Source organism: Tasmannia lanceolata, unplaced genomic scaffold, assembly GCF_043159265.1.
Source record: "Tasmannia lanceolata isolate RefF3 unplaced genomic scaffold, GAP_Taslan_0.1 ptg000003l, whole genome shotgun sequence".
NCBI classification, from domain to species: domain Eukaryota; kingdom Viridiplantae; phylum Streptophyta; class Magnoliopsida; order Canellales; family Winteraceae; genus Tasmannia; species Tasmannia lanceolata.
In genome coordinates, this window is record NW_027518680.1 from 8180816 (window position 1) to 8198055 (window position 17240).

Genomic DNA, 17240 nt, shown 5'->3' on the forward strand with positions numbered 1-17240 from the left:
CCTCCGGTCAAAATCCGGCAAAACCCTAGCCAACCACCACTACCAAAAACCCATCCTGCCCAAACCCCCCACAGCCGCCACCTTCTTCTCCGGCAAGCTTGCCGGAATCCGGCAAGCCCGCAACCTCCACCATCTCCTCCTCCACCATAGCCATCTCCGGCCGAGCCTCCCCCACAACCACCACCACCATAAACCACCCCAAACCGCCACCTCTGCAACATTACCACCACCATAAACCACCCCAAACCGCCACCTCTGCAACTCCACCTCCACCGCAACCCACCCATTTGCCCTCCACCCACCTCCACCATCCTCCACCTCCAACACCACCACCTCCAAACCCTTCGAAAATCCCCTCCATCTCCATCCTCACCTCCCTCCAAACCCAAAACCGAAATCCCCTCTCTCTACACCTCCCAAACCCAAAACCCATTTCTGTCGAAAAAACCCCTTTCTCTGCAACCACCTCCTCCTCCCTCCTCAGCTCCACCGCCACCGTCCTCACCACCATCACCCAACCCTTCGAAAACCCTCCTCTGTCTCCACCTTCACCTCCTCCAAACCCAAAAGACAAAACCCCATTTCCCTGTACCTCCGAAAATCGAAACCCATCCTACCCACAGCCACTCTCCACCGCACCGCCATCCTCCACCATCCTCAACCTCATACCCCCAACAGCATCCACCATCCTCCACCCACCTCCGTTCCCACCTTGAATGCAACCCAAACTCCATTAAACCCCAAAACCCATTTCCGATCGTATATGCGATTTTAAAATCGCCACCATCCTCCACCCATCTCCACCTTCTCTACCACCGCTAGCCACCCTTCTCCACCGTTAGACCCGAAACCCATTTGGATCCCCATCCAGATTCGGCCACCACCATTGCCAAGCTCAAACCCCCATTCCTCCACATCTGTTTCACCCATTTTCACCTCCTCTGCAAGCAACCCCTTCTATCACCGTTTCCATTCCCATCACCCCCATCACAGCCCCTCTCCACCGCCGCCACCACCTCCTCTGATCACCTCTCCAATCTTTCTTTTTTTTTCTAAAAACCCACCACCGCACCTCCCTCTCTGTTTTGCGATATTTTGTCGCAAAATAAAAACAAAAGAAAAGAGAGAGAGAGAGAGAGAGAGAGAGAGAGAGAGAGGAGAAGGGAAGAGAGAGGGGTTTGTTGCCCACCCTACGGCCACCATCTCCACTGGCCATCTCCGCATCTTTCATCACCTCCGTCATCTCGCACCGCCTCCCATAGCGATCTCGCCCCCTACACTCTCAATCGGACCATCTTTCATCTCCTCCCTCAACCCCCTTTCTAATTGTCTCCATTTGCCGCCACTTCTGCCGCTGCATGCTATTGCCGTTGCCGCGGCCCATCTCCACCCAGCAGCTCAGGTAATCTTCTCAGATTATGATCTAAATAGAAATCGTATTTACTAGGAAGGCCCATTTGGATACGTTTATGGTGTATTTGGGTTTGGAATTGAGTTGTGAACACAAAGTGATTAGATCCACCAGCTCCTGTTGAGGGAAGACAAAGAAGTAAAAGGCTGGATCTGTGGGTTTCTGATCACTCGTTTACAAGGCATATTTGGAAATCCAAGTATTAGATCCAAATTCAAATTGCAACATAAAAGGGCTATGAATGTGAGAAATCGGAATCAAAATCCTTTCGGCAACCGAATGGGCCCTAATGATGTTAAGTCTGTGATTTGCTTTAATGCCATCAATTGGGTCGCTTGTGTTAAAACGAAATTACAAATTTTTTAGAGATAAGTTCCCCTGTTTGATCTTTATCTCTGGATTTTGTCTCTTCCTTGGTTGACTTTTGTTATTTTCTCATCTATTTGGTTATGAGTACTGACCGTATTCCAAAGCGTGATTGGAGTCTTGATTTTGTTTGTCCAAATGTTTGTGATCTTGAATTGTCGTTATCTGTTATGAGAAATAGTGTCATGATGATTATGTAACATCAATTGGATTTGTCTGATATATATTTTTGTTTATTGAATTAATTAAATGGCTGCCCATGTCTAAATGTTAGTTGTTTTCTAATACAATTTGCCTTCTTCCAATTTAGTTGATGTTGTTTTCAGCAAATGTTTGAAAAGAATGATAATTTTCTTTAAATTCCAGAATGACTAAAAGTGGATGAGCATAGTGTATATGCGGGTGCGTCATTATCAGTGCAGTGACTCAAGTACTTGCTTCTTGTACTTGATTCATTCAAATATTTGTCCATATTCCCGTCCCAATCACTGGGATGCATAGATCACCTGCCTTTCATGTGGTTGGTTAGCTTATGTTGAAAATTAACTCGGACTGGTAGTTACCCTCACTATGTCTTTCTTTGCGAGGGCGATGAAGGCACTAGCCTAAGCCCATCATTAGGGGACTCGCTCAGTCCAAGTAGCACTCCCTTCTTCATTTAAAGACTTGTCCAAGTCTTTATGGTGTGTATCCCCTAGAAATTAGAAATCCTTTCATTGCAAGGGCAATGAAAGAGTTCTCTAGAGCCCTCTCAGGGAGACAGGCTATGTCTCAGACAGAGAAAGTTGTATCCTTTAGAGACAAGCTTTGTCTCATTAGTGAGTCTATCCTTAGGAGACATGCCATGTCTCGTCAGCACCTCTCTTGGAGCTCATCTTTTTGTTTAGGAGTCTCACCCAATCTCATTTTCTTCCTAAATCTCCTCGTTGTGCATCATTTGGTTTTGGGAGAACATCCTACTCGGCTTGGCATCATACCCCTTACCCTTATGGGTATTGGGTTGCACATTTGTTGCACCCTAGGGCTAGGTAGCTGTCCGGCCCGGCTGGTTGTTTTACCTTTGCCAAATATGCACAAGGTCTCTTTTTCCTTGTTACTTGTGAGCTTTATCTTAGCTTGATAGTCTCACTAGCACCCTTCTTTATCTCATTTTCTTTTAGGAGACAGGCTTTGTCTCATTAGCACCTCCTTCTTAGAATCCTATTTTCAGAGTCAGTCCTTAGCTTAGGAGTCTGTCCTTAGCTAGAGAGTCTGTCTTTCTTTCAGGATTCGGTCCTATCATCATAGGGGTTAGGATTTTATCCAACCTCTCATCAAATCTTGTGTTTTTCTATCCGCTCTTGTAAGGTATAGGATGCTGTCCAACCATTGCAGAGTGGTTATTCTGTTCATCCCCCCCCCCGCAAAGCATAGGATGCTGTCCGACCTTTGCGGGATTTCAAGAGTCTGTCCTCCCCTCATGATGATAGGATTTGTCTTCTTGTGTCAAAAACATGTGAAAAACACTTAAAAATTCAAAAACATCTAAAAATCAAAAATTTCAAAATCTCGAGTCATTAGGAGTAGTTAGGAAAATCTAGTCCGAACTACGGATGGCTTGATCCCTAGCTGAGGGGTACGTAGGCAGCTCAGGCATGCTGCTGGCATCCTGAGTGCAGTCACCATTTTGCAAATATTTCCCCCAACTTCATAACTTTCACAACTTCAAAACCTTCCAAAACTACAAAAATTCTTCAAAATAACTTTACCAACAATTTTCAAAAGATCCTCCCATAGAGTTAGGAGTCAGTCCTAGGCGTTTGGGGGTGTCGTAGAGTGGGGAGTCTGTCCTGATTGTGTTGCTTTGTCATGTCCGGTCGTGTGAGTGTCCCTAGAGTTAGGAGGCCTCAGGTTGTGGTCGGTTAGACACTTAGTCGAGCCGATGGCTAGACTAGAACGCGCTTAGATAGCCCACGGTTTTCCTTAGGACACACAGCCTAGTCACACCTAGGGTGTAGGGTTCACTGGCATTAGTTAGGGCATACAGGGAGTCCTAAAAATCACCATGCACTTGAACTTAAGTAATGTCGCAAGAAGCTTTAAAAACTAGTCGGGTCTAGTTAATCGAGTCTAGGATAGCGGTTCTAGAGGGTTAGGCATTGTAGTTTAGCATAGGTCGCCGAACTACGTTGGCTCTGATTCTTCCCGAGGCTGGGATACGTAGTGCAGCTAAGATGGATGGCCATCTTGGTCCGAGTCAATTATCGCCTTAGAGTTTAGGGTGTGTCGTGTCGAGTCATTGGTTGTGCTGTATGTTTTGCTGTGTTTTCTTACTTTCATGTACAGATCCTATACCTTTAGATGTAGCATGCATGTGTGTGCCCACCAGAACTTAGACACCAATTAGGCATGGCACTCATAATCTAGCTATTCTTAGGTGACATCTTTCATTTCCTTTTTGTGCTTCTTATTCATCTCCGAGACATGCATGATTAGATAGACGTTATCTCGGAGATCTTCGTTCCCATTTCGCGTGATTTTCGCCCAAAATTCTTCAAAATTAATAATAAATGGCATAAGAGACCAGGTGCTCGCACTTGGGCGAATTGGGGGCGCCTAACCCCTTCCCCATTCGTCATCAGGCACGGACCTTTTATATATCTCTGGTTATCTGTTGCGACAGAGCACAGCATGGGATCCAGGGCCTACTTCCTTGGATGGCGACTCTTTCTTTGTTTAAGGTGCGTCTCGAATCCGGGCTAGTCCCCGAATCGAGAGGTATCTCACTTCACATCGCCGCTCATGCTGTGAGGGGCACTCTTTCGAGAGTTCCTTGGCGGAGCTCTCCTTCACGTGGATGATCCCGAGACTCGCGTGGGGGCACGTCCCCCGCCTCTCTCGGATCGGGTTCCACAGATTGGCGACTCTGCTGGGGAGTTCTTGAAACATTGCCTAACTCTGTAAAAATGCCATTTTAATTAATTTTGAAGAAATTTGGGTCAAAACCAAGCTAAACGGGAACTTTATCGTTAGAATCCAGGGGCACCAAGTAGGTGCGTAATTAAAACGAGGGATACACACACTGCACATCATGCATTACCATATTGTTTATTGTTTATTTCTTCTTTGTTTTTCATCATTATTGGCTCCACGGGATAGATTCAGTGCGTGCCCGACTGGGATGTTGTTACACCCTGATGGTACTGTTGAATCTATTTCCAAGCTATGCGCCGGTGCTGCAGCCGTAGACATTGGGCGTACTTTTGTCTACAGCAGCCGATGGGCAATGAAGCATACTATGTATAACATTGGGCGTACTTTTGTTATACATATTAAGTATGTTTCATACGCATAGTACCTGATAGATTGAGTCCGGAGCCCTACTTTGTTTTATATATTATGTATATACTTACTGACTTAGTGAAACCCAACTAGGAAGTACCTATGTTTATATAAGTATATTGCATTCATATAAGGGTCGGACATGTGTTGCTTACACATGTCAAGCCTAGAGTTTAGGAGCTCCGTCCCCTTTGTAGACTAGGGTAGTTCATTTTACATGGCTACAGCACGGTCCTAGTATACTCATCACTCTGTCTTGAGTCGAGACTTCCTTGACTCCGCTAGATTAGGATTAGGGCTGGTGCCCCTGGTTAGGATATGTGTATGTGTATATTTGTATACTGATTATATAGGGTTCTCCTCTTAGTTAGAGTCCCTCATTCTTTTCAATCAGTTATACCCATTCATTATTCAGATCTGGATCTGATCAGTGGCCTTTTGCTTGCCATTACCTTGGCCCTGCTTTGTCCTTGATCTGTTGATTAGGGGATTTGACTCGTTGTCATGAGTTCTCACCTATGGTCAGTCCTTCATTGGCTCACCTTTCTTCGGCAGCCCTATTTCGTTTTCCGATTAGGAGTTGTTGTTACCACCGCTATTCATATACCTTGGGTTGAGTTGTGGGAATCCTTTCTAGCGTCGTCATGCTGCCGGATTTTACCCAGAATATTTCGAGCATGACCGCTACTCTTCAGAGTTAGTTAAACCATGAGTTCACCTTATCTTTCTTGTCTAGCCGTTATGCTGTTGAATTTTTTGCAGCACATTTTGAGCATGACGGCTATTCTTTAGAGTCAGTTTTCCTTCTCCTAATTCCCAGGTATAGCCTTGATTTAGCTTAGAACCCATTTTTGGTGATATATGTTCGTCTGTATACTTGTTTCACCTCGAGATCTAGCCGATAGCTTATCGCTGTCCCTATGGCCATGGTCTACCATTCTGATCCTCTTGATCGTAAAGTTATTGGTATTCAACGCCAGACTTAGATCCGGTTTATGACCTACTTCTGTCATCTTATGGCCGTGGTCTATTTTTCTGATCTATTGTTTACCTCTCATCTTGGATGAAAAATTCATTGTCTCAGACGGTATCCTTTTTATAAAACTGATTGCCGAGTTAGCCTTGTCATTTGTCTGCGCACAGTTATTCCTATTCCTTCCTGATCTTTGTCCTATTTGAATGATAGGTCAGATCATGGCGAATAATTTGTTAGATAAATGGATAGCGGAGACTGTTAAATCTTTTCCGTTAAGATGTGAAGAAAGGAGTGCGGCTGAGCATTTCATCGGTTCATTTACTCATCTGAACAGTCGCGGTATAGATTGGAAGTTTCTTCAAGCAGCTGCTGGATGTTGGGACCCTGTCTTCCATGTCTTTCGATTTGGGTCTTTTGAACTTTGTCCTATATTCGAAGATTGGTGTGCCTTGTTAGAGATTCCTCCTGGGGGACTTTGGATCCGACCTTCAAGCATAAGCTCCCCTCATGACCTTTTTTGCAGATTATTCGAAAATAAGATTGTGAGAACCCTGCATTGTTTAGCAGAGAAAGATGTGCAATTTCAGACCCTCATTGAGTTGTTTTCCAAAAACGTCGACCCAACTGACTCCCGTTTTCAGGAATGTCGACGTAATGCTCTAGTCTTTGCTGTCTTTGCACGCCATGTCCTTCGCAGAGACTCTAGTGCCGCCCCTTTCACTTTGTTGACAATAGTAGATCAGATAAATGAGGGGAGGAATCCTGTCCCTACAATGCTAGCCGAAACCTTTTATGGCTTAGACCTTATTGCTAGTAAAAAGGTACAGGATAATTTTTTCGGATGTGCTAAGCTGTTATATGTGTGGCTATGTGAGAAACTCACTATCCTTCAGCCACAAAACAGCATTGAGTACACCCTCAAGGGTTTTCATTCTTGGAAGACAAAGATTAAGCAACCCCAGCTTAATGAGTGGCGCCATTGGCTGAAGAATGTAGGGGAAGACCAATTTCATTGGGTGAGTCAATCCTGTCCAAAAATTATCACCAGCACCTACCCATACTCATTCGTCTATCTTATGGGTTTAGAAAAATCATCTTTCTATGCACCTTTGTGTTTCCCTTGCCAGATTAATGCAAGCTCTTGTGCTCCGAAGGTTATCACACCACCTAACTGTGAAGACCTTACTCCTGATCTCATTACATCCATAGTAGCTGCTTGGAGAGACAAAATCGTGGAGAGGAGATCTGCTTTCGTGTCTAAACTTCGGAAGGAAGGAATGTCTGGAGGGCCTGCAAGCCGAAAAGCTCGGACTGGTGAACCATGAGTATTTTCGGCATGAAATTATCATTTCTTTACTGTCTTCACTTGTTTTACTTGAACATAATCAAAGTCAAAGATTGTAATCCCGGTCTCATTATAGATGAAAATATAGAGAAAAGAGTTTTACTTGATACATGTTATAAGCAGTTGGCGATTCAAAGTTTCATCAATTTTTATGTTGCCAATCGTTGTCGTTGTAACCTGTCTCGATTTAATCAATGCAAAGTGTGTTCCTTTTCTTTTCTCTCTATTTGTGGAAGCTACCTGATTTCAATTATCAAATGTGCAATCTAACTTATTAACTTCCATTCAGGAGTCTTAGCGGGACATCATCGCTCCTAAGAAAGTCAATTCAAAATCGGCCTGGTCCCGTCAGTCTTCAGATTCCAGGCTGAATAGACTTTCTTTTTCCCCAGAATCCTTTACTTCTCCTGCGCCGCTTCTCCTTGGTCGTCCGGAAATCCTTTCACCCATTTCACTTGCATCTGAATCAATGGAAGGGACCGGTAACAACAGTCCTGATACGAATGAGATGATGAAGGCTATTCTTCTTCAGCTGAGTGCCATGAAGGATGATATAGCCCTCCTGAAAAATGATCGTCTTTCTACCTCTAAAGACCCGGCCAATCAGCAGCCTTCAGTTATACCTTCTGTTCCTCTTGTTTCTCCCAGGCCAGCTGTATTGCCTGAAATCGAAGACTTTGATGAGGGCCAGTACGCAGCAGAGAACTGTCTTCCTAACCTGGGAAATCCTGATAAAGCACAGGAATTGGCTGACCAAATTGAGAAGCTGACTCGGGATATGGAAACCATGAAGTGCCAAGGTCCCAAAAATTTGGATATGTCTGAATTCATGATAGCTCCAGGGGTCGTACTTCCGCCCAAGTTCAAAATGCCAGACTTTGACAAATACGACGGAATGGGGTGCCCTCGTAGCCATCTTAAGTCAGTCATTCCTCTGTTGCAGCAGCACGGTTTATCCCCAGAGCAGATTGCTTTGGTGTTCCCTAGAACTTTGACTGGGACAGCGAAGAAGTGGTTTTTGCATCTGAAACCAGAAGAAAGCAGGACCCTTGAAGGTGTAGCCAACAAATTTGTCCAGCAATTCTCCATGGAAGAGGGGATTGACGTGACGAAAAGGGACTTGAAATCGCTGAAGCAGGGACCCAATGAGACCTTTACTTCCTTCATTCGGCGATGGAGGAGAAAGGCAGCACAAATGACCCACAAGTTACCGGATGACGATCTTATCAAGATTGCCGTCAAGAATCTTTCCCCCTTTTACTTTCCTCATATGTCAATCCAGTACTTCAATGACTTCGATCATCTGATCAAGACCGGGACTAGGATCGAAGACATATTGGCTAAGGGCGGCCTGAGAGCTAGAACCTCCACCTCAGATGTCAGAGAGGGAAAAAGGCCTATGGCGCCTCCGAAGGAAGTTAACAATGTGAATACTGCTCGTCCAGTTAGGAGAGAAGGTCCCGGAGGAGTTCGTCCGGAAAGAACTGAGCCCAGACAATTCACTCCCTTACCATATTCCCTATCCGTGGCTCTCAAAAAGCTGTTGAGGGACAAGAAGATCACTCTACTAGAACCTCGAGAAGCCCCAAATCCTCTCCCGAAATATTGGAGAAGGGATCAGTACTGCGAATTTCACCAGAGTGTTGGGCATTTGACTGACAGATGTATGGCACTAAGGCATAGGATCCAGGATAAGATTGAGGCAAAAGAAATTGCAGTGGAAGCTCTTCCTAATGTCACCAGGAACCCATTGCCGACGCATACTATGCCTCCTCCAAATGTTTTTGCCATTCTTACTGAAGAGGTTGTGCTGGATCATTCCCGTATATGTGCCGTTATTTCTGATGAGCCGTATATCTTGAGATGGGAATCCGATGATGAGGAAGTTAAGCGCGAAGAGCCTTATGTCTTGTCCTCTGCGCAGGAAGTTGGGGAGTCCTCTGAAGGTCCTTATGTCCTCAGATTCGAGGGGGAAGAAGAGAAAAGCGAAGTCCCATATGTCCTTAAGCTTGAGGATGAGGACTTGCTGCTGTTGAACGATCCGTGTGATGAGGTTCGCCATGTTACCCGTGGTGGACGTTTCTTTAAGCCCCCTGAGTTGAGAGCAGAGAATCCCGCTGAGATTGCCAGAGCTGTTGAGAATCAGAATCAGAGGTTGAGTCCTGAGGAAGATGAGGACATTCTGTTGAAGCAGCTTAGAAAGACCCAAGCTAATGTTTCTATCTGGGGTCTGTTAATGTCATCCCCTAAGCACCGGCAGGTTATACTTCGTGAATTGAATACAGCGCAGGTGTCTGTGGATATAACCCCTGGTGAGCTGGTTGGGCTCGTATCTATGGCCAGATCAGCTATGACCGTGTCCTTTTCGGATGAAGATCTGACTCCGGAAGGTAAGAATCATACAAAATCCCTCAGAATCACCGTCGTGTGCAATAAGAAGAAGGTACCAGAGGTTTTGGTTGACAACGGGTCAGCTCTGAATGTATGTCCTTTGAGCACCGCTACCGCCTTGGGGTTTGGGCCGAATGATTATGTTCCGTCGGAGCAGGGGATATTGGCTTATGATGGGACCAGAAGGGACGTCATCGGAACCTTGGTCACCGAAATTGAGATCGGAGGTGAAATGTTTGACATAGAATTCCAAGTTCTAGATATCAAGACCTCGTTCTTTCTCCTTCTCGGCCGACCTTGGCTTCACAAAGTCGGAGTGGTTCCTTCCACTGTCCATCAGAAGCTCAAGTTCATCAAGGATAACAGAATTGTCACAGTTCGAGGGGATCCAGAACCAGAGGTTGGACAGATATCCCAAGAGCAGATCGGTTCAAGCACCATAGATGTCAGTCTGACTGGGTTTTCGCTTGAAGTCTCGACCATTACTATGGAAGAGGCTATGAGCGAAGAAATTCTGTTTATGTCCAGTGCAAATGCGCAGGTAGCCCGAATAATGCGCAAATATGGGTATATTCCTGGAACTGGTCTGGGGAGAAGTCTGCAAGGTTTAACTGAGTGGCCGGAGCTGAAGGTCGCAAACAATTTGTTTGGGTTAGGATATGAACCCACCAAGAAAGAGATCAGGGAAAGAAAGCAGTACATGCTGAAGTGGGCAGAGCTGCGTCGTCGGGGCCTAGAGCTGCCTATGGGACCGTTCAGTCTGTTGATGAATGGTAAGTACAGGAAAGAAGGAGCCGATCGCCCGTTCTATGGTTTTCCCGAGCCGTGGTTTGATGAGTCTGGGAAAGAGTTACCAGGTTTTGAAATCTTCTCCGCTGACGAATTGCCAGACGAGTACTTCCATGGACAGATTGTAGCTGTCGAAAAGCAGGAATCTGATTGGGCTAAGAACTTAGAGCCGCAGCTTCTAGACTCCCTCTTCGAGGTTGAGGCACCGGTCATTGCTATGATCGGAGAAGATGCGCGCTTCCTGAGCCCTAAGGGCCGAATTACCCCAGCTGAGGTACCCCTCGATAACTGGACTTCTCAGGTCATTCCTCAATTAGTTCTTCAGTGTGGTCATGTTTCTCCAAAAGAGTCTAAAGTTTCTGAGTATGTGTCTGTTTCCGAGTCAAGTATAAAGTCTGTTATTTCTAACAATTCTTTGGATGCAGGTACCTTAGGAAGCTTAGACATTCCTGGTGTGGGTGGCGAGTCCTCCGGTATAGATGCTGTCTATGAAGATGAGTCCGTCATAGAATATACTGCAAAGTCCATACATAGTCCATTTGAGTCAGGTGTCAACATTTCAGTTGACGATACAAACTTTCTTTTTGAGCATACTGTAAAGCCTGCTGTGGGCCAATTGATCAATGATGTAAATTTTGATTCTATGAATGAAATGAAAGACTCGTTTCAGTATCTTCCTGTCTCTTACTCTGTTTCTGCTTCTCAAATTGATAAAACTAATAACAATGATCAAGACTCCCCCTCTTATGAGGACGCCGACGAAACTCCCCCTGAGATCAAACACATGATCACTCAGGAGGAGCAGCGTCGGGCTAAACCACTTGAAGAAGAAATTGAAATCGTCAACATAGGTGATGAAACCTTAATCCGGGAAATACGGATTGGCAAAACGTTATCCCCGGAGGAGCGTGAAGAATTAATCACTTTGCTTAAGGAATACAAAGAAGTTTTTGCTTGGTCCTATGATGACATGCCGGGATTAAGCGAAGACATTGTCCAGCATCGTCTTCCCCTAATCCCAGGTGCCAAGCCGAAAAAGCAAAAGCTTCGAAAATTAAAACCAGAATGGGAGTTGAAAGTCCATGATGAAGTCAAGAAGCTGTTAGATGCGGGCTTCATTCAAGTGGTTGAATATCCAGAATGGCTGGCTAACATAGTACCGGTGCCCAAGAAGGACGGAAAAGTCAGAATGTGCGTGGATTTCAGAGATTTGAACAAGGCGAGTCCCAAGGATGACTTTCCTTTGCCGAGCATCGATCTCCTGGTGGATAATACAGCTGGTCATGCTTTGTTATCCTTTATGGATGGGTTTTCCGGATATAATCAGATCAAGATGGCCCCTGAGGACATGATAAAAACTGCGTTCACCACTCCATGGGGAACATATTGCTACAAAGTGATGCCGTTTGGGCTGAAGAATGCAGGGGCAACTTATCAAAGGGCGGCTACCACCTTATTGCATGACATGATTCACAAAGAGGTCGAAGTTTACGTCGATGACATGATTGTTAAATCCAAGACTCGACCAGAGCACGCCATAGTCCTGGGGAAGTTTTTTGAAAGGATCCGGAAGTATAAGCTTCGCTTGAACCCGAGCAAGTGTGTATTCGGGGTCACCTCAGGGAAGTTGTTGGGATTCATGGTCAGCGAAAGAGGGATCGAGGTAGATCCTCAAAAGATCAAAGCAATCCAAGAGATGGAGCCGCCGAGGACCGAGAGGCAGATCCGTAGTTTCCTGGGAAAGGTTCAGTACCTAAGAAGGTTCATAAATCAGTTGACAATGACGTGTGAACCCATCTTCAAGCTGCTAAAGAAAAATTCTCCGAAGAAGTGGAATGATGAGTGTCAGGAAGCATTTGAGAAAGTCAAGCAGTGTCTAACTTTGCCTCCTGTCTTGTCGCCAGTTATTCCGGGCCAGCCACTGTTGCTGTACCTATCTGTCACCGACACAGCTATGGGTTGCATGTTAGCCCAGCAAGCCCCTGAGTCGAAGAAAGAAAAGCCTATCTACTACATCAGCAAGAAGATGCTGGAATACGAAATCAAATATTCTATCTTGGAAAAGACTTGTCTGGCACTAGTTTGGGCAACTCAGAGGCTTAGGCATTACCTGTTATCAAACAAGGTTCTCTTACTCTCACGGATGGATCCGTTGAAGTACTTGTTCGAGAAGCCCGCTCTCACCGGGCGAACATCCAGATGGTTGCTGCTATTGTCTGAATTTGATATTGCCTATGTGACCCAGAAATCAGTTAAAGGGCGTGTGATAGCTGAGCAGTTGGCTGATGCGCCTATAGATGAGAATGCCGTTCTGACGGCAGATTTTCCTGACGAAGAGATCATGGCTGTAGAAGAGGAGGTCCAAAGCACCAGATGGTTGATGTATTTTGATGGTGCTGTGAACAACCGAGGTCAAGGAGTGGGGGCAGTGTTGATATCTCCGAAGAAAGAGTACATCCCCGTGTCCATCAAGTTGCAGTTCAAGTGTACCAACAATGAGGCCGAGTATGAGGCTTGCATTGCTGGTCTCGAAGCGGCCTTGGCTCTGCATATTCAAGAGATAGATGTTTTCGGGGACTCGATCTTGATCATTTGTCAGATCAATGGTCAATGGAAAACAAAGGAGGATAGATTGATCCCGTATCACACGCACCTGGATTCCCTGGTCAGAAGGTTCAAGAATGTTACATTTACTCATCTGTCGAGGACGAGAAATCATTTCGCGGACGCTTTGGCTACACTAGCCTCAATGTTGGATATCTCTGCATCAATGGAAGTTCAGCCTCTGGCAGTGCGGTTACAATGGGCTCCAGCGCATGTGAACGCTATAGAGATAGCAGCCCGATGTCCAGATGGAAAGCCCTGGTACATTGATATAAAGAATCTCATTTTAGGCCAAGGGCACCCCCCTGAAGCATCAGGAAAAGAGCGGAGGTCTCTCCAGAAGTTGGCGGCTAACTTCATTATCTGCGGCAATGAGCTCTTCAGGAGGTCATTTGATGGAATCCAGCTTCTTTGCGTAGATGAAGATCGAGCAGCTAATCTCGTAGAACAGACGCATGAAGGAGTCTGTGGGCCTCACATGAACGGGAAGATGCTGTCAAGAAAGATCCTGAGACTTGGGTACTACTGGCCAACCATGGAAGCTGACTGCTTCGCATTTGTGAAGAAGTGTCATAAATGTCAGGTTTACGCCAACCTCATTCATGTGCCGCCTTCTGAGTTACATTCTCTGACTTCGCCGTGGCCGTTTTCAGTCTGGGGAATCGATATTATTGGAAAGGTGTTTCCGAAATCTTCAAGCGGGCATGAGTACATCCTGGTAGCCATCGATTACTTCACTAAGTGGATCGAAGCCGCATCCTTCGCTTCGCTGACTTCAGCCTCAGTCGCCAAATTCATTCGAACGAACATCATCTGCAGATACGGGGTGCCGCATGAGCTGATCTCAGACAATGGATCGCACTTCAAGAAAGAAGTGGTACACCTCTGTGAGGAGTTCAAGATCAAGCATCACAAGTCCTCACCATACAGGCCTCAGACAAATGGTGCCGTCGAAGCCGCAAACAAGAACATCAAAGCCATCATCAGCAAGATGACAGAAACGTACAAGGACTGGTCAAATAAGCTACCATATGCTTTGTGGGCTTATAGAACGTCGATCAGGGCCTCTACGGGAGCTACGCCATATTCACTAGTATATGGGATGGAAGCAGTCCTACCAGTTGAGCTGAGAATTCCTTCGTTAAGGGTAATGATGGAAGCTGGTTTGCCAGAATCAGAATGGGCAAGGGCCCGGTATCAGGAGTTGCAGATGATTGATGAGAAGAGGCTCAGAGCTCTGTATCATGTCCAGGGGTATCAGCGTCGAATTGAGAAGGCCTTTAACAAAAAGGTGAAGATCAGAGATCTCCAGAAAGGTGACCTCGTTTTGAAATCCTACAGGGCACCGGTCCATGATCCCCGAGGGAAGTTCAGACCAAACTGGTCGGGTCCTTACATTGTCGATGAAGTCCTGCCTGGAAAAGCCGTCAGACTCCTTGATCAAAATGGTGAAAAACTAACAGAACCCACAAACCTTGATCAACTTAAAAAGTATTATGCCTGAGACACCGGGAGGCCGTCCTTGGTCGATCTGAGCTTCAAAGCCAAAAATCCCATTCAAAAAAGAAGAAGAAGGGAAAAGTCAAATACCGTTTGCAAACCCTTTGAGCCAATAAGTGAAACCAAAATTTCTTTGTCACCCTCAAACCAGGGGCATCTTTTATGACTTACGTCATAAAAGATGCAAAGCCTGAACTACGCCATGACCTGATCCCTCTCCACAGGGTACGTAGGCAACCTGACAAACTCGGGTTCGGTCAAATCTTTCAAAGCTTTCGAAAAAAGAAAAGAAAAGAAAGAGACTTAAATCAAAGCAATCTCTACCCAAAGTCCCCAATGGGCGAACTACGCGGACCTGATCCTCACTCTTTGGAGGTACGTAGGCTATCTGGAAGGGTCCAGATTCGGTCCAGTCAATGCAAACATCCTAATCCAATTCTTTCAAACCCTAACCCACCTAGAAGTCCTCCTGGTGTGATAAGGCAAAGGTTTGTGGCAAAACAGAAAAAGAAAAGAAAAGAATAATGGAGTCTTAGACCCGCTAGACTGAAAACCCGAGAGGGCGGTCTAGGCAAAAGTTAGGGTCATTCGCCCGCTAAGTTGAAAACCCGAAGGGGCGGCTTAGGCAAAAAAAATCAGGGTGCAGAGCCTGCTGGATGGAAAACCTGCAAGGGCAGGCAGTCCAGGCAAAAATTAAGGCAAGCGGTCCGCCAGATTGAAAACCCAAAAGGCAGTCTGGTCATGGCAGTGACTTCTCGTAAAGGACTAAACTTCAGAAGCTAGCAAGACGTCATACCTGTATCGGCATCACTTCAAGGTCTGAAAAGTGCCGGCAAGGCTTCCTTTGATATTCCTCTAAGCTAGGGGTTAAAACCGAGCAATCCAAAGGGTATAATAACCATGACTAAATACCAGAAAGAGGCGTAATCACCTTAAAGCACGGTATTCAAAGAGTTCCAAGAGTGGTAAGCTGTACCATCTTAAAACGATTATCAAATTGAGAAGCAGATTCAGTCTTTCCTGAAAGTCAGTCTTGTAACTCGGTCGTGTATTCACCAAAAGTCCTTTGACAAGCAGTCGTCAAGGTCATTTTTTGTCAAGTCAAAGTCATGTACTCAGTCGAGTCAGGTGTGTCCCAAAATGACCTGTTTGGTCCAGTATCCTTTCAAAAAGCTGGGGTAGCAGGTACCAGAAACTGAAGTCGCATCTCCAGAAGGCGAAATGACCTATACATGGTCTAGAAGCGCGGCAAGCTCTCAGGCCCATTTGAAATTCCTGCAGCAGGCAGGAGGTTGAAGATGTGTCAAGCGGAATCAGTCTGCTTGGAAGTTGAAAGTCATTGCAACCTGAAGTTCTGATAGCTGGCAGAAAATTGAAAGTATTTCAGGCAGAATCAGTCTCTTGTGCATTTTGAAAGCCTTTGAGGCCCAGAGCCCTTGCAATTGGCATAAAAGTGGTAGGCCTTTCAGCAAGAGTCAGTCTCTTGTACCTTCAAAATCTTTGTAACCCGAGTTTCATAAAAGAAAGCTTGAATCTGTTTGAGTTCTGTTAAGACTCCTGAACTGGAAGCGAAATTTTACTAGGGGCATCTTTTATGTCCTGACGAAAGTCAGACCATAAAAGATACTTAGCATGCATTGACGGTTGAGATAGCAGTTTTAACGAATCAGGATTTGAGAAAACTTGAGCGCATTTTTCAAATCAAATTTTTAATTTAGGTTTGATCATGATAACTGTCTAATCATTCCGCTTTGTTCATCTGTCAAGATGCTGTCTTCTCAGATCCCAATCCAGGTTTGATCATGATAACTGTCTAATCATTCCGCTTCGTTCATCTGTCAAGATGCTGTCTTCTCAGATCCCAATTCAGGTTTGATCATGATGCTGTCTAATCATTCCGCTGTGTTGATCTGTCAAGATGCTGTCTTCCCAGATCCCAATTTAGGTTTGATCATGATAACTGTCTAATCATTCCGCTTTGTTCATCTGTCAAGATGCTGTCTTCTCAGATCCCAATCCAGGTTTGATCATGATGCTGTCTAATCATTCCGCTGTGTTGATCTGTCAAGATGCTGTCTTCCCAGATCCCAATTTAGGTTTGATCATGATAACTGTCTAATCATTCCGCTTTGTTCATCTGTCAAGATGCTGTCTTCTCAGATCCCAATCCAGGTTTGATCGTGATGCTGTCTAATCATTCCGCTGTATTGATCTGTCAAGATGCTGTCTTCCCAGGTCCCAATTTAGGTTTGATCATGATAACTGTCTAATCATTCCGCTTCGTTCATCTGTCAAGATGCTGTCTTCTCAGATCCCAATTCAGGTTTGATCATGATGCTGTCTAATCATTCCGCTGTGTTGATCTGTCAAGATGCTGTCTTCCCAGATCCCAATTTAGGTTTGATCATGATAACTGTCTAATCATTCCGCTTTGTTCATCTGTCAAGATGCTGTCTTCTCAGATCCCAATCCAGGTTTGATCGTGATGCTGTCTAATCATTCCGCTGTATTGATCTGTCAAGATGCTGTCTTCCCAG

At 45.3% G+C, this 17240-nt stretch overlaps 1 protein-coding gene across 1 annotated transcript; it reads left to right on the forward strand.

Annotated features, from left to right (window-relative positions):
- The first annotated feature begins 5946 nt into the window (after positions 1–5946).
- Positions 5947–7399, forward strand: LOC143864699 (uncharacterized). Its single transcript, XM_077375471.1, has 2 exons — positions 5947–7090; positions 7202–7399. The coding sequence occupies exons 1-2, from the start codon at positions 6278–6280 to the stop codon at positions 7397–7399; spliced, it is 1011 nt and encodes a 336-aa protein (XP_077231586.1). The 5' UTR covers positions 5947–6277.
- Positions 7400–17240: the final 9841 nt, after the last annotated feature.

What these genes read in the sequence shown, in the direction of transcription:
- LOC143864699 (XM_077375471.1), top strand. Translation starts at nt 6,278, where the DNA reads ATGATAGGTCAGATCATGGCGAATAATTTGTTAGATAAATGGATAGCG. An exon ending in GGGAAGACCAATTTCATTGG is followed by an intron (nt 7,091 to 7,201) that starts GTGAGTCAATCC and finishes TTCCCTTGCCAG; the next exon opens with ATTAATGCAAGCTCTTGTGC.